Source organism: Oryctolagus cuniculus, chromosome 3, assembly GCF_964237555.1.
Source record: "Oryctolagus cuniculus chromosome 3, mOryCun1.1, whole genome shotgun sequence".
Taxonomy (NCBI): Eukaryota; Metazoa; Chordata; class Mammalia; order Lagomorpha; family Leporidae; genus Oryctolagus; species Oryctolagus cuniculus.
In genome coordinates this window covers 8,261,510-8,273,786 of record NC_091434.1, presented here as the reverse complement: position 1 = coordinate 8,273,786, position 12,277 = coordinate 8,261,510, and the positions used below count along the sequence as shown (strand labels likewise).

Genomic DNA, 12,277 nt, shown 5'->3' with positions numbered 1-12,277 from the left:
TGCTTTATACCCCACTTAGCTCTGGTCAGCCACTCGAACGGCCCACAGCCTGCACGCGGTCATGCCATTCCTGATTACCATTGTTCCTCATTCCTACCCATATCTGAGCAAGCACTCCTGTGGTCTCCTGTTTTGAGGGCTGGTTAGTCAATGACGGGTAAGATCCCCTGGGGGACAACCTAAGACAGGCACAGCTGCATATGGAAACCACATGGAAATGGGGTCAACAATGGTATGGCCAAGAATCATGCCTCCCATTGCTCAAAAATAAATGAAAAGGGGTAAATGTGGTGGAATGAGAAGGCCATGCCAAGATGGCCGCTGGCAAGCAAGCACCAGTTACTCAGGAGTGGCTTTGGAAACCCCCTGGCAACAGAGCCTGCCTGGCAACAGGCTGTGATTGGTTAGGGCATAAACTGCCCCTTGACCAGGTTGGCTGCCTCGGCTATATAAGCTGCTATACCAACTGAAACAAACGAGTCTGCAGGCTGCTCACCTCTGGCCTGCTTTCACCCAACTCCTGGGGTCTGTGTGGTGACTCCGCGCCTCTTGCCCCCACCGTGCTCCTCTTCTCAGAACAAACCCACAGCAACAGTTCAGGGCTCTGTGTCTGGGGCTCCCTGAGAGGCAGCTGCAGGTACAATTTTGGGGGCGGGGCTTGGGGATCCTTGGGCCCCCTGTCCTTAACCATGGGTTTCTCACCAGGGCCCAGCCAGCTTCTCCTTGGCCCTGGAAGGCTGCCACCCATGGCACAGCTGAGCACACTCTGGTGGGGGGGCTCCATGCAGTTCCGTCTCTCGTCATCGCCACACCGCTGGCTCTGCCCAGTTTCCTTTTTTCTTTTTTTAAATATAAGATGTGTTTATTTACCTGAAAGTCAGAGTTACACAAAGAGAGAAGGAGAGAGAGAGAGAGAGAGAGAGAGGTCTTCTATCCACTGGTTCACTCCCCAATTGGTTGCAACAGCCAGAGCTGCACCAATCTGAAGCCAGGAGCCAGGAACTTCTTCCAGGTCTCCCACATGGGTGCAGGGGCCCAAGGCCTCGAACCATCTTCTACTGTTTTCCCAGGCCATAGCAGAGAGCTGGATTGGAAGTGGAGCTGCCAGGACTCAAAGCGGCACCCATATGGGATGCCGGCGCTGCAGGCGGCAGCTTCACCCACTGCTCCATAGCACGGCCCCTTCGCCCAGTTTCTTAAAGCTTTATTTGCACACTGAGTCAGAAGGCAGAGTGCCAGAGAGAGAGGGAGAGACAGAAAGAGAAATCTTACATCCCACTGGTTCATACCCCTTCTATATGTCCACCATAGCCAGGCCAAAATCAGGAGCCAGGAACACTCTCTGGGTCTCCCACAAGGGTGGCAGGGACCCAAGTACTTGGGTTGTCTTCTGCTCCTCCCAGGTACATTAGCAGAAGCAGAGTAACCAGGTCTTGAACCAGCACTTGGCTATGGGATGCAGGGGCCGCAAGCCAGGACTTAACCCACATAACACAACGCCCAGGGTCTCCCTCACTCATCCTTTTTAACCTCCAGGAGTCTCTGCGGTTGTCTAGCAGGACACAATTCCTGTTTATTTGCAGCAACGAGGTACCAGGATGCCTGAGGCTGGAGTCGATCTCACTATCCCAAATGTCCTTAGCATCCCCCAGCTGCTGAGAGCGATGACGCCAGTGGTACAGAGCTGGCGAACGCCGTTGAGGACACATTCTCCAAGTCACATCTTCCCCGGGGACGTGGCCTACTTGCGAGGCAGCTCCCGGGGTGGTCGGAGATGACTGTCCAGGAGCGAGGCTGTCCCCAGCCAGCCCTGGGCACCCCGGCAGCAACTGGGCTGTGCTGGGGTTGTGGGAATTCAGAGCAAGGGGCAGCGCAGGCCAGAGTCTAGGAGCTCACACTGGCCAGGAGCTCCCAATCGCAAGACTCCCATGTGGGGAACTGAAAAGTGCTGACCCGACCTGAGAGAGCTGGATGCACGTTGCAGGAGGTGGGAGAAGGGGGCCGTCGGAGGCTGGCCCTCTCGGGCACTGCAACCTTCCCTGGCCAGCAGGCCTCTTAGGCTGGACCTCCTGGGACAGGCGGCAGGAGCAGGGCGGGGGCACCGTGGTGGACGTGTGGGGTCTGTGGTGCCCAGTTGCTGCCACGGGGAGCAGAGCACCTGCAGCGGGTGGGGAGGAGACGCTGGACTCAGCAGGGCCTGCCTCTTACCATTCGCTTCAGACCAGCTGAGCTCCTGGTGGGAGCTTGGGGGCCGTTCCCTGGAGCCTCACGCGTCTGCTTGGCCACTGAAGGGACGGAGATTGTTGGGTTACCCTGCTGGGTGTCCACAAAGGTAGGCCAAGATGAGACACCCAGCATCGTATGGATCTGTTTATTTGGCAAATCAGAGCAGTCAAGGCTTTTGCAATTAATTGTGCTGGTTTCCCAAGTGCACATACAGCAGGTGTGTCTCTGGTTCATTCAGACTAGAAGCACAAGTAGGGTCGCATTAATGGCCCAATAGTGGCGCCCAACACCTCTGCCCTTTGCCAGAACCATGTTCTGGCTTTCCCCAACTCACCGGCTGCCCCTTGCTGGGGAGTCGCCCTAGGCTACACCCCAGGCCTGAGCCTGTTAACACTAGGGCCGCCCCATCCACCCTGGGCTGCAGCCACAGGGCCCCAGCTGGTGCTGGACCACTCAGGCTGTGGCTACTCAGAGACTGGACCTTCGTGTAAGACAGCCCCCCACCCCGGCCTGCTGCACGGGATCCATGCCTGCTCGCCAGGCCCTGCGGCCAGGGTGGGTCCCCAGAGACAGAGGGAGAAGGCCCCTCCTCCCCACAGAGTCCTTGGGCACCATGCCCACCGACACAAGATGCCACCCCTCCAAGCCTGGTCCCTGACATCACACAGCTCACGGGCAACGGCTCTGTCCCGGATGGGGCCCAGCGGCCACAGTCAAGATTCTAGCTTTGAACGTCGCTGGGGAAGGGGGTGGTGTCGGGGCCCACTGAGCTCCTCCTCTTAGGAAGCTGCTAGCCCTGAGTGACGATGGGCACACATGCACCTGCAGGCCACCCTGTCAGTGCCACCAGCCGGGCTCCCCGCGGCAATGCAGAGAGAGCCATAGGAGGACGGCGGGGGTGGGGGCGGGGGCAGTGCAGCCCACTGGCAGGGAGAGGAGTGTCCAGGGCAGGGGGAGGGGAGGCAGCCGGGCTGCATGGAGCCTCCTCTGTGGTCTGCAGAGCCCCAGCGGATTCTGGCTCTCCTCCCAGTGCAGCGACTCCAGCATTAGGGACACTGTCCCACACCCTTCCCTGCACGAGGCGGCGGGAGCCTGCCCCTCGGCTGGGGAGCCAGACTCTCAGGACGAAGCTCTGCCTTCCACCTCCCTGCCAGGCCCCCACTCATCCCCCTCCCCTCCAGGGCAGTGACAGGACCGCCTCCTCTCCCTTCCCCTCCTCTCCCCTCTCTCCTCCTCCTCTTCCCTCTCCCTCCTTCTTTCTCCCACTCCTGGTCCCAGTCCTCCCCACACTGCTGCCCCTCCCCCACCCAGGCCTCCAGGGCAGGTGGGCGGAGGCTGCTTCTCTCCCCTGCTTGGCTCACGTGGTGAGGCATCAGCACTCCTCGCCCTGCCCACTCGCTGCTGAGTCACTGTCACTCTGGCTGTCCTTAGGCCAGCAGAGCCCTGACACTTGTTTCTAGTTCCCAGAGCCCCAGAGCCCCTTGCTCTGGCCTCTGAGGACGCGGTCCCCCATTCCCCGCTGGAGATGAGCAGCTCTGTGGGCCGCGCCACCCGTGCCACCTGCCCAGCAAGAAAGAGACGCAGCGCCTCACTCTCTCTCAAGCCCGATGCTTTGCTCAGCGTTTTTGAGGATGCATGAAGAGCCCCTCCCCCACTTGCTGGGGACAGAAAGCTGGTGTTCAGGAGGACCCCTCTCCCAGGGCCATTGCCCTCAGCCCCCCCCCCCCCGCCCTGAGAGGCACTGACCCTCCATGCAGTGGACGCCCTGAAGCGTGACCACGGCGGAGGAGCTGTCCCTGCCAGCCCCTGGCCTGTCTCCTGCCTTCCCCATGGGTCTCCTGTCCCTCCTGGCTCTCAGGAGTCACCAGTGCCTTTGCACCGTCTTCCCACTGTGGCCACCAAGTGTCCACCGCTTCCCCGTGGCCTCATCCTCTGCAGCCTCCTTGGGCACGCCCACCTGCTCTCCTCTCTTCCAGAGCTCTGGATGGGACCAGAAGGCTCAAAAGTCTGCCTCCCCCTGGGGTCCCCAGCTGCAAACGGGCCTGAGCCGGCCCTACCACTCCCACTCCGCCTCTGCCCAAGACACTCCCCTCTGCAAGCAGCTCAGCCGAGTCCCTCCCTCCTCGCCTCTTTCTTTCTGGAATCTTCTCCTCTAACAGACCAACAGGGCATGCTGGGATTGATCTCACTCTCCTTCTCCAGTCTTGGGCACAGACATCGGGAATGCCTCTGGATCCTCAGAGCGCCCCCACCACGGGGTGATTTGTGCCGCGCCGTCTGGGTGCTGGGGAAAGGGCTCTGGGGAATGACAAGTGGAAATGGTGTCCGGTGGGCGGGGGGGAAGCGCAGCCGTGGGCTGGCTGCGGTCACGCCGCCACATCGCAGCCTCGGCCACAGGACAGCCAAGACCAGGATTCGGGGCTGGGGTCTCCTTCCTCCAAGCAGGGCCCTCCCCCCTTAGCCCCTGGTAGTCACGGTGTCCAGCTGCACCCTGGAAGGCCGGCGGGCCATGACGTCCATGCGGAACTCTTTGATGACAGAGTAGTAGCAGAAGACATCCAGGCAGCAGTTGACGTTGGAGAAGCACAAGGCCAGCTGCAGGAACAAGCTGATGTTCTGCCTGGCCCTGCACTGCACGATGAAGCCGTTCCTCACCAGGAACTGCAGGAAGAAGGCCAAGTGCACGGGCAGAAAGGAGACCACGAAGACGGCCAGGCTGGTGGCGATGCTGCGGATGCAGGCCCTCTGCTGCACCCAGTCCTGGGTGTAGTCCCTGCGGCGCCGCAGGAGGTGGATGCTGCACGAGGAGCAGAAGCCCATCACAGCCAAGGGCAGGAGGAAGCCGAACACCTCCAGAGGGAAGAAGACCTTGGCGCTCCACGTGCCGTCCGACATGTTGTGGAAGCACGTGTACTTTTCCACCTCGCCGTGGAAGCTGTAGATGGGAATGCTCCCGGCCCACACCAGGCCCCAGATGGTGCAGCAGATGCCGAAGATCTTGCCGGGGGACCGCAGGTGGCTGACCAGGAATGGGTACCGGATGGCCAGGTACCTGTCCAGGCTGATGAAGCAGATGGTGAAGACGCTCCCGTACATGCTGACGAAGTAGAGGCACTCCACCAGCGTGCAGAAGGCCGGCACCGGGGACCGCACCTGCGACAGGACCATCTTGAAGGGGAGCGAGAGCACCAGCAGCAGGTCGAAGATGGCCAGGTTGATCATGTAGATGGAGGTGGCCTTGTAGTCCGGCCACCTCCTCTTCAGGAAGGAGCTGAAGCCGCGGATGGCCAGCACGTTGAGCAGGAGGCCCAGCAGGAAGGTGGGGATGTGGACTGCCAGCTGCAGGGTGTACATCAGCTGGTCCACGTCCTCGAACGAGCAGCTCTGGCTCGCGTTCAGCTGGGTCATGTTCTCACCTGCAACACGAGCCACAGGTTAGAGGGCCTTCCTCTCGCCCTCCTCAAGTCACGGACCCAAGTGATTTTTTTTCTTTAAATATTGATTTATTTGAAAGGCAGAGCCACAGAGAGGAAGAGGCAGACAGAGAGAGAAAGAGAGAGAGAGAGAGAGAGAGAGAGAGTCTTCCATCCGCTGGCTCACTCCCCAGATGACCACAGTGGCCGGAGCTGAGCCAATCCAAAGTCAGGAGCCAGGAGCTTCTTCCAGGTCTCCCACGTGGGTGCAGGGGCCCAAGGACTTGGGCCATCTTCTACTGCTTTCCCAGGACATAGTAGAGAGCTGGATTGGAAGTCGAGCAGCCAGGACTTGAACCGGCGCCCATACGGGATGCCGGCACTGTAGGTGGTGGCTTTACCCGCTACACCACTGCGCCAGCCCCTCAAGTGATTTTGTCAAGGATAATAAACACGTCCACACAGCTATTGGTATGAATGGAATCCCAATTACAAAACACAGAAAAGGAAAATGCCCTCTAGGCACGGCACCCAGACAGAACCACTGTGACCCGTGTGTGGCTGCTTCTGCATGGACGGTGGGGTCACATAAGCCCAGGGTAAGATGGAACTGCGTTTGCTGTGTCCACCCTAGCTCAGCCTTGCTACCTCAGACATGCTCAGAGCACTCCTGTCAGCCTGCTGTTGGGCCAGATCATCAAGTAGGTTTGCAAGCAGCGTGCTCAATGGCACCACCAAGGACTGCATGCTGTGCCTGCAGTGGGAATCAGAGTGGATGCCCGGATGTGCTACTGGACCACGAGAAAGCCAAGAGACGGTTCGGTGAGGCACGTTCTGGACGTCACTCCAGACTCGCGGCCTCCTTCTTTCTGCACCACACACACACACACACACACACACACGTCTTTCTTTTACAAAAGTGGACCGTACTTCGTACGAACATGCAAACGTACTCCTTTTTTTTTTTTTTCTTGTGATTGGAATCCTTCTGTTGAATGTCATGATGATAACACAAAATCTTGACCCAAACTGGTTTAACCAGAAAAGAATTCCCCATAATGGAAGATGAAAACCACGGTAGGGCTGGCTTCAGGTGCAGCTTGAGGACGGGTTGGAACGCCGTCTCCAGGACCCAACCACGCTCTCATTCTGCCCCCTGCCCTCCCCCGCCCGCCTTCCCGTGCTTGGACAGAACTGACGGCTTCCCTGAGCATAGGAATCAGGCAATCATCGCATCGGATTTCCCTGGACTCGGATTTATTTCCCCTTTCATTGGCTCAGGAGGAACATTTGACTCACCCAGAGGCAAGAAAAGCAGTAAAACTCTCGCTGGGGTTTCCAGGCAGAGTCTCCACACTCCTTCTGCGGGATTCAAAGTTCGGAAGGACTTGGTGTCTGGAACCAAGCGAGGGCTTGAAGTCCCCACAGGGCAAACACAGGCGCTTAGGCAGGCAGGAAATCAGAGCTGGCCTCAGGGACGGGAGGACCAAGACTCCCAGGCTCTGACCGCACAGGGATGGAGTCGGAGGCAGGCCTGGGAGGCAAGGGGGGATGCATCCTTGCTGTGCGGACTCATATCCAGGAGGTGGCCGTGGAGCAGCTCAAGGCCAGCATGTCCCACCCAGGCCTCCCGGAGAAGCGAGAATTCAAATAAGCCACAATGATCACCCTCCCCTGTGTACCCACCGCCCACCGCTCTCCTCCTTTGCTATCTCCCCACTCCCTGCCAGTGAGGCCAAGCTACTGTGCACCTCTGAGCCTCTGGCACCCCCATGACTTCCTGGCTAGCTGGGCCGAGGTCCCAAGATACAGCTGGCACTGACAGTCTCTCACCGGTGACCAGTGCCGCCACATCTTTCTGTCTATGTGGTTATCCTATGCTCTTTTTTTTTTTTTTAATTGAAAAGGCATCCCACTCAGTAAGATACCCAACAGTACAAAAGAACACGCAACTGAACGCCAGCCTCCGTGGAACCCCAGGGCCTCATGGTACTTTCACGGTTAACAGTTTCCTGTATTTTTTTCCTAGAAATTTGCCAAGCGTATGCATAGACATACACGTAAAATGTGGAAAATATGCCTATGGCTGTGTCTCTTGCCTTTTTTACTGAACAGTGTTTCCTGGAACTTGTCCTACGTCAGGTGTGAGTCAGCCGTTTATCTCTAAGAGCATGATTGCATCCCGGTGTGTGGATAAACCACAGCTCGCCCAGCCAGGGGCCTGTTGATGAAAATGTCCCAAAGCCCACAGTGACCACCCCATGACTTATTTCCTTGCTCCACGGCGGTGGCCAAGAGCATTCTTGCCCTGCTGTTGCGTCACACCTGGAGCTGTGGGAAGAGCTTGGCTCCTGAAGCCAGGAGCCAAGAACTCCATCTGGGTCCTCCACATGCGTGGCAGGAATCCAAGTATTTATGATACAGGCAGGCAGATAGGATTAAATCAATTAGACTCATGAGCTGGAAAACCATGCCCCCTCCTGCCCCCTGTGAGATCTTATGTCCCTACCTGATCTTACCTGTACACACCCACCTGTTGATTAGATTATGCAACCACTCCCCTTTTGGAAGCGGATAAAAGGTGTGGATAAACAGATCTGGATAAAATAGCCATGGGAAATCAGCTCTTGCTATATGCCCCCTAAAGCAGACTTTGCAATCTCTGATTTCCAGCTAGAGTTTTATAAAAAGGAGCAGACTTCCATATAAATGTAATTTTGATCTTAATTCAGATAAAGATATGACATAATATCAGCATCTTAAATCATCAAGGTGTAATTGATAAATGTACATTGGGTAAAAGTAAATGAGATAAATGTGTCTAAATGTAAACATTGGTACTCTTTTCATCTTACAGTCTATGGAAAAACTATTTGGGTTTGCTAACATATGTTTTCATAAACTATCATTTATGAAAACTAATTCAAAACTGCTTGAAAGTACCTAAAGTTAGAATTCAATGTGGGGGCTGGCGCTGTGACGTAGTGGGCATGTGCTGGCATCCCACATGGGCACCAGTTTGAGTCCTGGCTGCTCCACTTCTGATCCAGCTCTCTGCTATGTCCTGGGAAAGCAGTAGAAGATGGCCCAAGTCCTTGGGTCCCTGCACCCATCTGGCAGACCCAGAAGAAGCTCCTGGCTCCTGATTTCAGGTCGGCTCAGCTCCGGCCATTGTGGCCATCTGGGGAGTGACCAGCGAATGGAAGACTCTCTCTCTCTCTCTCTCTCTCTCCTCTCGTAACTCTGCCTTTCAAATAAAATAAATAAATCTTAAAAAAAAAAAAAAGAATAACTATGTTATCTTATTTAGAAAATGTCTTAATTTGGAGATTTTTAAGGCATTATTTCAAAATGTAAGTCAAGGAGATCAGCAGAAACATTTGGAAACAGCCCTAAATCTGTTTTCAAAATCTGTTTACAGGTCGGCGCCACGGCTCACTAGGCTAATCCTCTGCCTGCGGCTCTGGCACACCAGGTTCTAGTCCCGGTCAGGGCGCCGGATTCTGTCCTGGTTGCTCCTCTTCCAGTCCAGCTCTCTGCTGTGGCCCGGGAGTGCAGTGGAGGATGGCCCAAGTGCTTGGGCCCTGCACCCCATGGGAGACCAGGAGAGGCACCTGGCTCCTGGCTCCTGCCTTCGGATCAGCGCAGTGCACCGGCCACAGTGCGCCTGCAGCAGCAGCCATTGGAGGGTGAACCAACAGCAAAGGAAGACCTTTCTCTCTGTCTCTCTCTCTCACTGTCCACTCTGCCTGTCAAAAACAAAAACAAAAACAAAAACAAAACAAAACAAAACAAAACAAAACAAAACACCACAATCTGTTTACAAACTGCAGCACCTCCTTTGAATAGTTGTTGTTTAATTGGTGACGGTTTTCTAACCAGCTCCAGTAAGCTCTCTTCTCTTCCCCACTTCTGATTCTGTTAACATTTTCCAAGTACTGATTTCCAAAGGATTCCATGTGTTAACCCTTATGTTTAAGGTTTTACTTTTTGGATTTATTGGTTTTATTTTTTGAATGTGTTATGCTCTCTACTGTCTCTGTTAAGTTCTGTTTCAAAACAGCTGAGTTTGTATTAAAGTTTTATTTGAGTATATACTTACTCTAAAGCATTTGAGCGATCCCTTTACAGTAATGATCGTATCTGGTCTATGTTATGCCATGATGCTAAGGGATGCTGTTTCTACCAGATATTTTAAGCCTTCTTGGCATCTTTGACAGGCATTCAAAAAAAAATCAAAGTTCCAAATTTCTTGGACTTTGGTATTTCCTGTTGGGTTCTTGGAAATGTCAAAGGATATATCTCTCATCTTGTAGAGACACCAGCTAATCAGGCTATGTGGATTAAATTAAAGCTACTGTCAAGATGTGAAGTGGTGCTAAATTTTAAGTTATGACAATGCAAAATGCTACTGATACAAATGCCCAAAAGTTACAAAAGTCTAATGATCTTGTTATCAGACATGATGCTTATTTTAATTAAAAAGGCCCAGAGGCCTAAAAGGAATAAATGTTTTTATAAAATCTTACAGGTGCTTTCAAAAATACTGTGTGGAGAAAGCCAGTGCCTCTTGTTGGTTAATGAGTTTATAATTTTAAACATGGCTATTTAAAGCCTTTTGTCATCCACATTTTGTATTCTCCAAACACTAAAAATCAGATTATTGCTCATGGAAGTTAAAACATTGTTGGTTCTGTGTTTAAATGTGTTCTCTTTTAAGTCCCAAAGGACTTCTTTTTCCCTGACTTCTACTGTGTTCAATACTTTGGGACAGTTCTGTAAGCAGATAAAGCCAATATGGGACTACAGGTGCCAACTGAGGCAAATGTATATATGTAACTTCAGGTTATTAAGAGCAGGAAGTAATTCTAATTAATTTATGGCAAGTTTTTTTTTTAATGTTAAAGATTTGAAGAAGCCATTACTGAAACGGTTTTATTGCTTTATCCTGTAATGTATGTTCTATGTTCTATGTGTGTACATATTGTATGTCTACAAGGGAAAATTATTAAGGTCTTGCTATTCTCTCTGCCTTGTTGGCTTGGAAATTCTTCTTTTGCATGAGGCAAAAGGACCGACATAATCTTTTCTCCACCACCGTTTCACCCGTTACACACTCAAGGTGAAAACATTGTGTTTAATATGGGATATGTCCCCAAAAGAAAATTAAATTCATTTAACCAGTCTCTTTCACTGGGCTGCTGTTACACGTCCTCAGCCCATTCCGCTGAAGCAGCGACTGCAAAGCTGGTGTGGGCAGAGCAGGGAAACCGGACGCGTTACTTCAACTGGCAGCTGAACAGCTCAAAGCTGGTCCCGTTGAACTTTCCACTGGTCTTGGAATAGTCCAGTATTTGTCACAAAGAAAAAGATCAGGTAAATGTCAATGTTAGTGGCTTGAAGAAGAATCAGTGCAGTAATTCAGCCCATGGGGGCTTTGCAGCCAGGTCTTCTGTCTCCTACTCTGATCCCTGGAAACTGGCCTCTGGTCATAGTTGATTCATTTTATTTATTTATTTATTTATTTGACAGGCAGAGTGGACAGTGAGAGAGAGAGAGACAGAGAGAAAGGTCTTCCTTTGCCGTTGGCTCACCCCCCCAATGGCCGCCACGGCCAGCGCGCTGCGGCCGGCGCACTGTGCTGATCCGATGGCAGGAGCCAGGTGCTTCTCCTGGTCTCCCATGGGGTGCAGGGCCCAAGGACTTGGGCCATCCTCCACTGCACTCCCTGGCCACAGCAGAGAGCTGGCCTGGAAGAGGGGCAACCGGGACAGAATCCGGCGCCCCGACCGGAACTAGAACCCGGTGTGCCGGCGCCGGTAGACGGAGGATTAGCCTGTTGAGCCACGGCGCCAGCCATAATTGATTTAAAAGGTTTCTTTAAAATGTTCCATTAGATTCTACTGATTGTGAAGCAGTTGCACTTACCATTCCTGCCCTTAATATGAAGGAAGCCACTTTTCTATATCAATGGGAAATGTTGCCCCAGGGTATGCCAAGTAGCCCCACTATATGTCAAACTTCTGTGGGCCAAGTGTTAGCTCCTGTTTGCCAGAACATCCAAAAGCTTATTTTATCCATTATTTGGATGACATTTTGATAGCAAACCCAGGGTTCTATTCAATTGCATTAATTATTGATTCCGCTAAATGATGCTTAACCAGAGCTCAGTTACACATTGCAGTAGAAAACACTCAGAGATCCTCTCCGTACGACTATCTAGGAACTAAAATGGTTAATGAAATGATTCTGTTAGGTAGGAAGTCAGATATGAGATTACTGTGTGTGTGACAAAGGCCTAAAGAGAAGAAGTCTATGTCCAGCATACGCATCTCAAAGTCATCCCGATAAGTTTCAGGGGCAGCCCCGTGTTTGCATCCTGCCCTGCCCTCTTCTACTGGATAACCTGCCAGGTGGGGGTCCCCGCCCCTTCTGCCTGATAATCTTCCAGATGCAGCCCAGGATCTGCATTTCAAATACCCTGCTCCGGATCCTGATCCTCCAGGGGTCTTGCTCACCCTTCCTCTAAACCCAGGGCAGTGACAGCCAGGCTTCCTCCTGTCTGATACCTTCAGAGGGAAAACTGAGATAGGAGTTTTTGGTATTTACACCCATAAAGTCTTTTGTTTCAGGAGGAG

At 53.2% G+C, this 12,277-nt stretch overlaps 1 protein-coding gene across 3 annotated transcripts in view; it reads right to left on the bottom strand.

The window, feature by feature from the left end:
- Window positions 1–363: 363 nt before the first annotated feature.
- The window catches only part of GPR55 (G protein-coupled receptor 55), a 51,840-nt gene continuing 39,926 nt past the window's right edge, over window positions 364–12,277 (bottom strand). For all 3 annotated transcript variants that reach the window (XM_017343188.3, XM_051848105.2, XM_051848106.2), the window contains exon 2: window positions 364–5,642. In XM_017343188.3, coding sequence (XP_017198677.2) covers window positions 4,684–5,634 — 951 coding nt within the window. In that variant the 5' untranslated portion in view covers window positions 5,635–5,642 and the 3' untranslated portion in view covers window positions 364–4,683. The remainder of the gene's footprint in view (window positions 5,643–12,277) is intronic.